General features: G+C 49.9%; 1 protein-coding gene across 1 annotated transcript; it reads right to left on the bottom strand.

Annotated features, from left to right (window-relative positions):
* Positions 1-2,421: 2,421 nt before the first annotated feature.
* IMP3 (IMP U3 small nucleolar ribonucleoprotein 3) lies at positions 2,422-12,927 on the bottom strand. The gene is made up of 7 exons (XM_032959135.2): positions 12,416-12,927; positions 10,489-10,596; positions 6,177-6,251; positions 5,479-5,558; positions 4,839-4,890; positions 3,637-3,709; positions 2,422-2,840 (listed from the first exon to the last, which is right to left on the bottom strand). Exons 1-7 carry the CDS (start codon positions 12,550-12,552, stop codon positions 2,814-2,816), a joined length of 552 nt encoding a protein of 183 aa, XP_032815026.1. The 5' UTR covers positions 12,553-12,927; the 3' UTR covers positions 2,422-2,813.
* Between the last annotated feature and the right edge of the window lie 1,772 nt (positions 12,928-14,699).

Below are 14,699 nucleotides of genomic sequence, written 5' to 3'. Positions count from 1 at the left end.
AACTTGCACTGTTTGGACACCAGATGTAGGATGGACAACAGGAAAATCAAGAGTGTTCAGGAAAAATGGAAGGAACCAGAAAGAGGAAGACCTAATAGAAAATGGCTTGACGACGACATAAGAGATTGGTACCAGAAAGATGTGGCACTACTTGAGCAGATTGGCACAAGGCAGAGGAAAGTGAAAATACAATTGATGAAATGTGCAGTGAACACTTATGGGCTATCTGCCCATGGATCCTGATGATAGGGGGAACTTTGTTGTATGAGTGTATGTGTATATATGCGTGTGTAATGTTATGCCCTCCCTTCTCTATGCTTACGAAAACATGGACCTCTTTAAAGGACTATCTGTGCCAAATTGAAACAGTCAGACCGACCTGCCTACAATCCATCGTGGGTTTAACTAGACTGGATTGTCCGAGCTCAAATATTATTTAGCTCCTCCGGCAAGTGAGGCTACGTTGGCTGGGTCACGTAGCCTGCATGCCCAGCCACTGTATGCCCAGGCAGCTTGTTTGGCTGGAAAGAGGGGGCTAAATGGGCGTGGCACATTCTAGGCAAGAGATGGATTAAGTGGTACAGGATGTGGAGCTGAGTGGATTTGCCAATGACTGGTACCAGCAGTATCAAAATCAGCTTCTGTGGAGTTGGCTCGTGAAGGATGCTTCTGGGCGGTTGGAGGAAGCTACCCTCCAGAAACAACGGAGGGAAGAGGAGCGACACTCACAACAAGTGGAGAGCCGAGCGGTTAAAACGCAACAAGTTGGCACAGTGGGGAGTACAGGTGGTACATCTGCCAATCATCTCAGTGAACCCATGGCACCTGGTGGGTCTGTTCTGTAACCTGCCACGAGCAAGCCTTTGACACTTCACGTGGCTTCAAGATGCACCTTGCTTGACAATCGCCGTGGGGACATCACCGCCACGTAATGGCGAACGGCAGTTATCCAGGTTTATGGCAGGCGTTGGTGGCCGAGTTGGTGTCTGCATGTGGGAAGCGGTAGTGTAGTAGCAGTTAGCTCACCTGCGTTACAAAATCGCCGACCCGAGTTTGGCCAACTCCAGTGACGGTTTTCTGAATCGGTCCTGGGCCTCCCCTAGATCAACTCAGCCTCAAATGAGTACCTCATGCGGTGTAAAAACATCGCCGCTGGGGAGACAGGTGGTCGGGCGTGGTGTTGGCCACCGACCCCCTCGTTCGTGTACCATGCCAGCCTTCATAGGTACTCGCTCACAGCACTTGCCCCAACAGTCTGTTAAGGCTATACGAGGGGTATTTGTCTATCTGCACATATGCAGTGTGTAGCAGGTGCGTGTCCAAGTCAGTGTAAAGTTGCACGATGTAGCTGGTTGGTGAGTGGCCGGTTAATGCCGTGTGCTGGGGGAGTGCGACGAGCAAAAACCGGTGGCCAGACGCGCTCCTGCATGGCCCACGTGCGCGCAGCCAGAGCCAGACCTGCGTACACGGTGGAGCAATGGCGCCTAATGCCCGTCGCACCCTCGTGGTGTAGAAACAGACGTGCACACACGAAGGTCAAAGTCCACAATGTAGCATATCCTAACTTGCAACGAACACGAGTAGTAACTACTACACTAGTAGTAACTCGATGTTAAGTCCAGTGAATTGTGGAAATCGTACGTCTCCCCATCTATCGGGATCACAATAACAGCCCTCTACAACCACCGCTGAAAATCATCCACGCGCTTAACGTTGAACGCTGATAAAGCTTGGAAAGCCAAATGCAGTTCACAATAAGTAAAAAAACGCCTCATGAAAGACTCGACGATAGGAGATACTTGGCTTCGATTTCCAGCTAAGCTCATGAGGCCAATGGTGGAGCCAGGATTTTCAGGTGGGGGGGGGGGTAACCCCTCCAGCAATTAAAAATTATATTAAGGACTTGTCCCTTGCTTTTTATTCGACGCGTGTGCGGCGATGGCGCAGCCATCGATAGAGGGTCGAATTCGAACCGTGTGTGATCGGCATCGCACTCGCTGAAGGTGTTTGCCTTCAGGGATTTCGTGTTCTGTATATGCAACTGCGCACAATTCTGTGAGTCACTTATAACTGCTTTTCCGTTACTTATTGCCGATTATGGACTCACTATTGTCCTATCATCTCATCGAGTCCCTGCACAATAATATGCTACACAGTGGCAGTGAATGAGGCCATAACTCCTAAACCGCATCCGCAAACAAAAACCATGCAAACAGATGCAGACACTTGAAGCACAAATGGAAAATTAAAAACGTTTCGGCTCGGTGTACGGTGACTACGATTGCCGAGAACTGAACCATGGGATTCACTAACACGAAGGGGGCATCGCAGCGCTACACTCGGCTGCTTCGAACGCAATGTAAAACTATAGCCATACCAAGAAGACCAGATTGGTGATACCAAATCTGTTGCACAAAAAAATACATGACGGTTTTCACACATTTATTAACCATTTAAAACCGCAAAACAAAGTTACAGAAAATATTTAATTCAGTCGACCATGGTCAGGTTTCATGAACACGGTGGTGTAATTATGAACGAATCCACGACAGTATCCTGGCCAGCCACCTGCTTTTGAAATGAGAGAGTTAAGGTGGCCAATCAGGTGGCCAAAGCAGTGCCAAATAAAACGGGTGGCCGAGCACTGTCCAGTAACAGAGATCTGTGACGGCCGAAAGTCTGGGCCACAGCAGACCTTGTCCAGCGTCTCCTCGTGCCCTCGTATTTGGTGGACAGCAGCTCCTGCACGAGTTGCAGATGTCTCCACATCGCTCGCAGGGCCAGGAATCGCGCGGTGCCGGCAGCCCTCCGCTTCACCCGACCAGGTCAAAGTCGTCTCTCTGTAGCGGAACGAAAGCATGGCACGGCCATGACGCGGCTGACACCAATCGCTCAACAGCCACCACACTCGAGCTATTGAGCAGCACGCTTGTATTCTCCACTACGACGCTCGTGATTATGTAATTACGTGTTCTACGAGACCCATGTTGAACTGAGGATCCTCGCCTATAAACACCTGGTAGTTCAGCATTGGTTAAAGTAAGCGCGACTGCTGATGAGACAATGTCAAAAACTGGCCCAGTTTGCTTTTGTTGAACCAATGCTGCTGAAATTCTGCACACCCAGAAGGCCATGTGGCTGATAGTATGTTACGGAGGGACAGATATGTAGAGGTGTGTTACCTGCTTAGTTATTTAGCTAACACCCTGGGGTCACGCTGTGCATGACTGGGAGTTTGAATGTCAATGCGTATTAGTGACTATCGATTTTCCTTTGACAAACGTCGATCTTCAACAATGGGCACGACCATCCACTCTTTAAAATCTACAACTCTACGAGCCGCCTGGTTTCAACGCATTGAAAACATCACAGCGCAGGCGGTGAGCGTCTTGAGAGAGAATGTAGATGGCTGTTGCTGCAGGCCATGGCTCTGGCGAGCGTGGGCTGTGAGGCCATATCTTTGGTAAGGTCGTGGGCCGTGAGGTTGTGGGCCGTGAGGTCGTTGGCCGTGAGGTCGTGGGTCGTGAGGTCGTGGGCCGTGGGCCGTGAGGCCGTGGGCCGTGAGGTCGTGGCTTTGGCAAGTGTGGGGCGTGGGTTGTAGTGGGGGTAGTGCAGGAGAAGTGTTGGAGGCCGTACCTCCTCGTTGTAGTCCATGAGATGGCGCCGGATCTTGGATGAGTCCACCCACGTAACGAAGTCCTCCATGCTCCTGGGATGTGTTGCACACGCAGATACACACCGGCTCACTTCCAAACAGCTGCCAATCCACGGCCCGACAACCCAAAACGCCAAGCGGCCAGCAGCAAATGCCATAATCGCAGTTGTCATGGAAATCAGAGCGCGGATGTTGCAATAGCTTGGAGACAGACGATGGGAGAGGGAATTCCGAAGTAGAGTGGTGCAAGGGAAGAAGCAGAAAGAGGGGTTTGGTGACCTGGGTGCTTGGGTGGGTGAGTCGTTGGGTGAATGGGTGGGTGAGTGGGTTGGTGACCAGCAGCGTGGTTGAGACAAAACATGACAATAGGTTTTTCCACTTTTTTTTGGCAACAAAACAGGTGTTAAGATTTTAAAACACCACACTGAATCATGTCTGCATGATTCAGTGTGGATGCACTTTCTCTTCGATTTATTTTTCTTCTTCCTCTTCTTGCACACGTCTTTGCTCATGCGGTCCTTGTACTTCCATGATGTAGATGCTCACCCTGAGCTCTCATTACTCTGACAGTGCATTGTCTTTGGGCTGTACGCCTTTCAGCGTCCTCTGGTCTAACACTGTTTGAGACGAGGCTCAAAAGAAAGCTGTCTCTGTTGTGGACTAATCAGTTTCAAGGACAATGCATATATTATCAGAGTATGTTTTTATTTGCATTCTGACCACAAGCATTGTGGGTTAATGTAGACATGATTCCTTGTAAAATATTTCAGTTTGGTGTTTTAAAATCTTAACACCTGTTTTGTTGCCCAAAAAAAAAAAGGGAAAACCCTATCATATTTTGGTACTGGCAAAGATGGTCCCATGATGAGACAAAACAGTCGGTGTCTGGTAGACTCTCAACGTGGTGAAGTGACCAATGGTCATGCGTTCCGAATATTTGGCTACTTTAAATTTCCATGTGATAAGCCACTTCATTGAACAACCATTTGTGGCTGGGTTAACTTCTGAAAATGAGCTATATAGCTCAGTGGGCCTTGGTAAAATAAAAAATATTTTTAAAAATGTAACCACGGAAGTGGTGACAGGTGAGTGACCGCTGGTGAAGAAGTGAGAATTGGATCCTCGATCCAGGACTGATGTGGTGGCGGGAGCAGGGCCGGCCCACCTGGAGTTGCGCGCTCACCTGGTCACGAGGAAAGCCGGGTCCATCACCACTTCCGTCCCAACTCGAACGTCTGATCGTTCCTTTAAGGGGAACATCTCACGGCAAATGTGTCCCGAGAGCGTTCGCTGCAGCGACGACCACTCCACACAGACGCGCACAATAGTCTTGTCGATCACAGGGACAGCTGAGAACCTCCACCCTGACGTCTCGCGGAGGATCGCGGCGTCGACAGACAGCACCGTGTGCCACTCGCAGTGAATACCGTGGCTAACGCCGCTGGTAATGACTGCTGCTGCCCGTATAATTCACGACGGACGTCAAAGATCCGCTGACCTCATTTGAAATGAGGCCATTGCATGTCGGCATCACAGTCAAAATTTTACAAAATGAAAAAATAAATACCAGCAAATTGACTCAAATGGGACCTCACACACAGCAGTAATCGTCGCCCCCTACTGGCAGATGAAAGCCAGGTGCTGAGTCTCCTTGTGCCACACAAGGATAGCTCCCATTGGGGGTGCCCTTTAAACGTCGGAGACGAGATGCGGTGTAAATCGCTGGGAGACGCACGGTGTATGGGAGGGCGGCGCCATCGCATGCCGGTCTCCAGTGACAAGCGGTGTGGTGCACCGCCACGAGCGCTCGCGACAGAGGATACGTCCCTGCTCGATGAAGGTGACGGCCATCTTGAGATTCTGGGCCATCCTCAGCTTGATGATGATCGTTGGCAACCGCCGTCTATGCTCGGAAAAAACGATGGGATCGAGTGGAGGCCTTTACTAAGGAGCAAGACTCTCCCAGAAAAGGGTGAGGCTTTCCTGGATATACATGCATCATAATAAGACAAATCTATTAATCTCTAACACCGCATGACTCTGCAAAACGCGCGGCCTGCACCAACTGAGCATGCTGTGGAAGCGCAATGCTTCCCGTGGAGGCACGGTGCTTCCCGAGTGGCTATTGCCACGATCCGCCCACCTTCGGTCCTGACCTCTTGAACCCCTCAACGGAGCCCTCCACTCGTGGAGGAGGAACCCACTTTGGGTTCCAGCATAGGAAATGACCACTCTCCCTTACTTCAAATAATCAAGGGCGTGCGGCTGACGGGTTATTTAAAAAAAATACTTTCCTTTTTTATATGAAGGGACAATACAAGAGGAAGAGGCGTAGTAGTAAGGTTTCTGCATAATGATTTCAGCGTCGTGCCGGCCTCGCGGCATCTTCACGGCACGAACCTCTGGGTCGGGGCAATGAGGAGCCTCGCGGACCAAGCGGTCGCGACGAAACCGGCGTGGCAGTGTGGTGGCGGTACGGTGGCGGTGCGTGGATGGTGCGGGGACGGTGCAGTCCTCTTACCGGCAGAAGGAGCTCGCTGACACATTGTCGCAAAGCTGCAGGCCCTGCCTGGTGGGGATGATGCCCATGGCGTACCTGAATGACTCAACAAACAAGCAGAATGGCATTCGCTAAAAAAACCCGTAAACACGCAAGACGGCGACGTGGCAGCGGCAATGAGTTAGGAAGCAGGTGGTGCAGATTTTGGACCCAAGAGATTGTCATGAATCAGTGTCTTGTACGAATGTACACTGGCCCCACACACATTTACACTGGCAGTGTGTGAGCTGCGTTCGATCAACGCCGGCCCTTCCTCGGCAGGGGCGAGTCACGGAGGAAGACGCGAGCGATGTAAGTAAGAACATTTGTTATTACACACTCTAATGTCCAGTCCATCACGAATGCACGTCCCTGAGCAGGAGTGGAGGCTAAATAAAGGCGGGCGCGGTATAAATACCCGGTGAGCGCGAGACCCAGGGCTGTGCTCTGGGACGCGCGGCATCAGCACTGGGAACTTGGAACGTGGCACTCAGCACTCGGCACGCGGAATGCGCGACTCACCACACCGCACATAGCACACCGCACGTAGCACACCGCACGTAGAACACCGCACGTAGCACACCGCACGTAGCACACCGCACGTAGCACACAGCACGTAGCACACAGCACGTAGCACACCGCACACAGGACGTAGCACACAGCACGTAGCACACAGCACGTAGCACACAGCACGTAGCACACAGCCCATAGTGGGTGTGTTTGTGTGTGTGCTAGGCGAGTGTGCTGCGCGAGTGTGTTTGCTGGGTGAGTGTGTGTGTGCTGCTACCAGAGAATCTAGCCATAGCCAGCAAGGGGAGTGTAAGAGCCAAGTGGAGGACTAAAACTATTTAAACTTTTAATTTTACCAGGTAAGCCTCATTGAGCTATTTAGCTCTTTTTCACAAGTGACCTGGCCACAAATGATAGCTCAACAAAGTGGCTCATCATGTGGAAATATATAGCAGCCAAATACTCTAAACGCAAGTTTCTAAATGTGGAGGGAAAAACCGGAGGACCCAGAGAAAAATCCACACGAGAGACGCAAACTCCTTATATACAGCAGGCGTCAGAGATCGCTCATGATGGAGCAGGGTGAGAGTCAAGTGGTGGATGACAGCGGTGGAGCAGGGTGAGAGTGACAGCCAAGTGGTGGACGCGAGTGGTGGAGCAGACAGCCAAGTGGTGGATGCTAGTTGTGGAGCATGACATGCTGTGATGGCTGTGGATGATTCTGGTGGACTGCTGGTGCTTGCACCCAGCTGTCCCTACTGCGGCACCGTCTTTTATTGCGCATGCACCGATTTTAAACTTTCCTCTAGCAGGCAATTATTTAGCTACGTCTCACCATCAACCTCAATTCCTAAAAAAAGAGCCCCACTTCTTTTCACTCACCTGCTCGGTGAATCATCAAGACCCCGGTGTGCATTCAGTAAATCACCGCAGGTAAAGTGCAATGCGATGTTATTCCACAATAATTGTAATTGTTTCAGAGACAGCAAGAGGAAGGCGTGGATTGGAGAACGACCACGACCGAGAGGCATCGAGTCGGAACAAAACGGAGTGCGTTTGGGCGCAGGGCTCATCGCCGGAAGCGACGATGGCCGGTGACGAAAATGATCTCAACCTCCGAGAGCTCGGATAGCGTGCGTGTGCGATAGAGTGAGGGGTGGGCCAGGAGTGTGTCCAGTTATGTAGCTCCTCGGAGTGCACGCGAGCACCGAGGAGTTTTCCCCATTTTCAAACGCTACTTCATCAATGCGGAATTTTGACAAAAAACAGAGCCTTTTTAAGTCTCCTTCAAGATTAACAATGTTCACGCTCTGCACGCCTCCCTGCATCCTCCTCCTCACTTTTATCCCAGGGTCGTACGAACGGACATTTGGCTTAAAGTAAACAGTGGGAGCGTTTCAGGGCCCGTTTAAATCAACCGCTGCTAATGGTCACTCGGGCATTTCCCACGCCCCCACGGCAGCTTTTATTCTCATCAGAGCCGGAGCGAAGAGCTGCTCAGCACATGGGCGAGAAACAAGACGCCGCCTGCTTCTGCTGTCCAAGTTGCAGCTCACTCAACCTCGCCCGCCTGCTTCTCCCCTCCCTCTTCCTGCCGTCCTCCCTCACAGGCGCCCCCCCCCCACTACTCCCACCGGGAGCCACAAATCACACGGAGAGCAAGCCACACAGAGAACCAGCCACACAGAGAACCAGCCACACAGAGTCAGGGGCAAGTCACACTTCAAACGTTCGTTTACCTAGCATAGACTCACGGAGTCTCACAGATGTGCTGCTTGTAAGCGTATTATCAAGTGATGCTACTACACTGTATAACTGCATGCCTATACAGGCCACCGTACGTCGATGGTGATTAACTGTAAGCAACCAATAACAGGTATTGGGATTTCTTGTACTCAAAAACGGCAGGATGTGCATGCATAATGTATGTGGATCACACATGTATGTGCGTTGTGCATGCACATTATGTATGTTGATTACCCTATGAATAACTCATCCAGTAATAGATATCCATTGTACTTTAAATGAATACATTACCCCCCCCCCCCCACTGGTCTTCACACCTGATTGGTTCACAAGTGATGACATCACATATCCCTCTATTTAAGACCGAAACAGGAGGATTTCTCCACAAATTTGGCTGCCGCCTAATGATGCTGGTTGTAATTATCGGCGAAACGTCACGGTACTTCACTTGTAAACTTTGTGGGTTTACTCTCTAACACACCGGTCTGCTTAAGTAGTAACTAATTGCCATGTTTTGTTTACGTGACAAACCTTACCCATTGGCTGTGTCAGGTGGTGGTGGGTTAAAAGACACCTTTTATATTTACGCAATCCAACACGAAAAAAACCTCTCGAATATGATTTATACACGTAATTCGAATTTAATAATTTGAGGGTTTATTATAAAAAATTTGGACCACGATTCCGGCACACAATGACTACTTTTGCGAATGAAGTCATGTGGATCTGTAACGCCGGATTCAAACCGTGATCCCCTGCAACAAGCGGTGAACGCGCTTCCGCAAGGCCGCGTCACCTCAAAGGAACACTCAATGATTCAACCAAGCCCCGGCTGCTGATTTAGAGACACTGACAGTTGAACCGAGTCTTGAAACGGTGCACTCCCAGAAGGCCATGTGAATGATGGGTTGTGCAGAAAATACCGTCGGTTTTTACGTGGAGGGACAGACATGTGAATGAGGCGTGCTGTCCATGTATTTGTTGCCTGTGCAGCAAGCGTGGACTTGCCAACCGCGGGATTCATGTACACACACGGTTTATTATCTGCATACCAATTTATCAACCTCGACCTGGAAATAAGAGTATCTACGGGTAAGCACGGTGTTAAGGAAGTTACGTGACGTGTATTAACGTCATTGTATTGTGTGACGTCATTGTCTGCTGCCGTCATTCTATGCAACTATAACACACGGCGGGGGGGGGGGGTCCGCAATACAGTTACATGGCTCTATGGTTCTCCTCTGTGCTGCCACACCACCCGTGCTGTCCGTCTGTTGGGTTGCAATTCTCGCAGCGCATCGACCGCATAGCAACTGCATATTTTGCTTGTGTTGATGGTCATTCATGTAAATGTTGCCCTTAGTCGTGGGGCCCGAAGCGTAAGGCGAGTGGTGAAGGTGAAAAAAAGGCAAAGAGAGCAAGAAAAGGGATGGGTTCTGCAGAGAAAGAAGTGTAAGTGTTAGATAGGCTTGTACGTGGTGAGAGTGATGCGTCTGTGAAGGCGAGTCGTTGGGGTTAATGAGTCTACAATTAGAACGATTTAAAGGAAGTGATGTTGCTGGTGAGGCCACTGCCTCCCTCCTCATCTTTGCCTGCCTCTGCGCTTGCCTCCGCCTGCCCACTCATCTGTCATTGATGATCCAGAGAAAGAGGGGAAGCTTCGGCAGAGGCCCTCCTCCTTCTAACCACCCCCATCATCTCATTGTCATCGTCATCATCGTCCATATAAATGGAATATAAAGTTAATGTAATATTTGTGTATTGTCATTGAGTAATGTGCTGCATTTTATTCGGTGTATATTATTTAATAAACAGGCAACTAGGTTGGATTATGACGAGCCTGACTGTTCTTAATAACCCCCTATTTCCCATAGGCCCCCTGTACGTCACCAACTGCGGATTTGCCTACCGCAGCCTTTTCCAAGTACCTAAACCCCGCAGTTGACAAGGGATTGTTATTCTCCACACGACGCTAACAATGACGATGATGTGGTGGTGGTGGTGGAAAAGGAATGCGTTGCGCAGTAACAGCACTTACAGCTTGTCGAGGAGCCGGTTCGTGCCTTCACTGCGGAACGGATCGGCCGGGTCCAGCTCCTTGAGCTTGCCGGCCAGCGTGCGCACGTCGCGGCTCAGCTTATTGTACCTGCACAGCAGCACGCGTCGGGGTCAGCTTATATATACTACCGCTCCCATCACACACACACCACACACACACCACCACACACCACTCCCATCACACACACCACCACCCCCATCACCACCCACCACCTCCATCACACACACACCACCACACACCACTCCCATCACACACAGACACAACACCACCCCCATCACCACCCACCACCTCCATCACACACACACACAACACCACCCCCATCACCACCCACCACCTCCATCACACACACACACACAGACCACCCCCATCACCTCCATCACACACACCACCACCCCCATCACCTCCATTACACACACACACCACCCCCATCACCACCCACCACCTCCATTACACACACCACCACCCCCATCACCTCCATCACACACACACCACCCCCATCACCTCCATCACACACACACACACACACCACCCCCATCACACACACCACCACCCCCATCACCACCCACCACCTCCATCACACACACCACCCCCATCACACACACACCACCCCCATCACACACACACAACCACCACCCCCATCACCACCCATCACCCCCATCACACACACACACACCACCACCCCCATCACCACCCCCATCACACACACCACCACCCCCATCACCACCCACCACCTCCATCACACACACCACCCCCATCACACACACACACACCACCACCCCCATCACACACACCACCACCCCCATCACCACCCATCACCTCCATCACACACACACACACCACCCCCATCACCTCCATCACACACACACACCACCACCCCCATCACACACACACACACACCACCACCCCCATCACCCCCATCACACACACCACCCCCATCACACACACCACCCCCATCACACACACACCACCACCACCCCCATCACCACCCCCATCACACACAAACACACCACTACCCCCATAACCACCCCCATCACACACAAACACACCACTACCCCCATCACACACACCCCCATCACCACCCATCACCTCCATCACACACACCACCCCCATCACCTCCATCACACACACACACCACCACCCCCATCACACACAAACCACCACCCCCATCACCACCCACCACCAACACACACACACACACACCACCCCCATCACCTCCATCACACACACCACCACCCCCATCACACACACACACACCACCACCCCCATCACCACCCACCACCCCCATCACACACACACACACACCACCACCCCCATCACACACACCAAAGACAAAGATAAAGACAAAGATCCCCCATATAGCCTTAACAGACTGTAGGGGCAAGTGCTGTTAGCGAGCACCTATGAAGGCCGGAACGGTACACGAGGGGGTGGGTGGCCAGCACCACGCCCGACCGCCTTTGTCTCCCTAGTGGCGATGTTTACACACTGCACCAGGTACTCATTTGAGGCTGAGTCGACCTAGGGGAGGCCCGGAACCGGTTCAAATAATCGTCACTGGTGTTGGCCGTGAGCGGGAATCGAACCCGGGTCGCCGGGTTCATAGCGCAGTGCGCTAACCGCTACACTATCGCTCCCCACACACACCACCACCTCCATCACACACACACACACCACCCCCATCACCCCCATCACACACCACCCCCATCACACACACACCACCCCCATCACACACACACACACACCACCCCCATCACCTCCATCACATACACACACCACCACCCCCATCACCACCCACCACCGCCATCACACACAACACCACAATCCCATCCCGTCCGCCCCGTTCGGCACGTGTGTCCGGCCTAAGCCTCCCCGTGCCCCCCCATGTTGCCTGCCCGCCCTCCCGCACTTGGTGTAGTCGTCACGGCGCTGGATGTGGAAACGGCGTAACGCTCGCAGCTCCTTGCGGTCCGCGTCCGCCTCCCACGAGATGAAGTCGACTTTCTTGAGCAGCTTCTGCTCGTGGAAGCGAAGCTTGCGAACCATGGCGGCGGTGGAAATAAACACTCAAGCATACACAGACACACGTGTCTCGCACACACGTGTCTCTCTCACACGAACACACGTGTCTCACGCTCTCTCACACACACGAACACACGTGTCTCACGCTCTCTCACACGAACACACGTGTCTCACGCTCTCTCTCACACACGTGTCTCACGCTCTCTCACACACACGTGTCTCACGCTCTCTCACACACACGTGTCTCACGCTCTCTCACACACACGAACACACGTGTCTCACGCTCTCTCACACACTCGTGTCTCACACACGAACACACGTGTCTCACGCTCTCTCACACACGAACACGTGTCGCGTCTCTCTTCCGGCCCGCTCGGATCGCCCCCCGCGCCACGTGACCGCGCAAGTGGAACCCCATTGGCTGATATCCCGCGATATAGCGATATATCGTACGATATGTACATAACTACGATATGTAAATAACCGCGTACTGGTCATATATCGTACGATGTGTACATACACACGATGTCGCGAAATTTCGTACAATTTCTAAATACAGATACCGATTTTGGATAAACCCAATAACTCTGGTCTGTATTTTTTCCGTATTGTCACTCAAACCATCAAACTCACCGTCACCTCATCCATCACACACAACACACTCCGATATACCTTCTCAAACAATGGAACATCCCATATTCTGTTCATTTTATATTCTACAAAATCATAATATTGTTCGTTTCATAAGAAAGATTACAAAATACGTCGAGAAGCTATCAATATTTATATGCTTGATTAGGTCAGGTGTTGAAACCAATCCTGGTCCCATTACTGCCACATTTTCTGCATCACTCACCTTTAACTCAATAGATTTCAAAAACAGAGTCTTGGCATTGTCCATGTCAACATTCGAGGCCTTATAGCTACATTTTAACAATTCAAATTCAATAATATTTGCCCGGACATATTCTGTCCGTCTGAGAAATGGCTTACCTCACACATAACTCATCGCCTCGTAGAAATTGAATGATATAATATATTCCGATTTTCCAGATAATCAAGTGGTGTGGCAATATTTGTGAAAATGACCCTTACATTCAACTTACTATTGTCTCCTACCCCGACTCTTTTGAACGTATCACACTCATCATTATTTTAGATATAACCAACATTTGACTCTGATGCGTTGATATAGACTTCCAAATAGTAAAATATAAAATTAATCCCTCGACAAAATTGTCAACCATTTCCATAGGTGACCTCTTGATCATAGGGAATCTAAATTGGAATTGGCTAAACCTACCACGATGCATTCGAATTTAGAAACCAGTACCATCTAAATCAATTAATTACTTCAACTACTAGACCAAATATAAAAAACTCACATCGTTCGTCCATACTTGATATCCTACTAACAAATTCACCCAGTACATTTTCAAAAGTGGGAGTCTTAGGTAACCATCCCAGTGACCATGCCATTATCTTTAGCATTTGTCATACTAAAATACTAAAACACCTCATAAAATCACTATAAAACGGTTTTTAAAAAGATCGACCCTTCAAGCATTTATACATGACACTCTCCATTCTGACTGGGATAGGGTGAGCAAAATCCCAGTTTTTGAAAGTGCTTAGACATATTTTAAGAACCAGTTCCTGGGTCTAAAATGTATTTACGCGATCTAACCCCAAAAAACCTTTATTATGGATGATATTGGTCGCGAAATCCTATGTGTTAAACAGTTCCTAAAGTTATTTACAAACATGCCCCCTTAAAAAGTTCAGAATAAAGGGTGATCGTCCACCTTGGTTTGATCCGAACATCTCTGAATTAATGAAAACTATATAGCCTGGTGTTATAAAAAAAAGATAAAATAACCTCCATGATTAGATTAACTACAGAATAATAATATGTAGATGTACTCCACAAGTAGGAACACTAAATTTTCTTACTACCACTAAATAACTATTAAATTCAGAAAAAATCCAATACTTTTCTGGCAAAAGTTCTACTCAGTTGTTAAACAAAGGAAAGCTAAATATTATTTCAAATAAACTCTTATTGGATGGCAATGGAACTGTTAAAAAAAAACCAAGACATTGCTAATGGATTAAATTCTAATTTTGGATGAGCAAAGCATATATTCGACAAAAACACACCAGAGTAAAAT

Source organism: Petromyzon marinus, chromosome 22, assembly GCF_048934315.1.
Source record: "Petromyzon marinus isolate PM22_M1 ecotype Great Lakes invasive population chromosome 22, UKy_Petmar_22M1.pri1.0, whole genome shotgun sequence".
NCBI lineage: Eukaryota > Metazoa > Chordata > Hyperoartia > Petromyzontiformes > Petromyzontidae > Petromyzon > Petromyzon marinus.
This window is presented reverse-complemented; position numbering and strand designations above follow the sequence as displayed.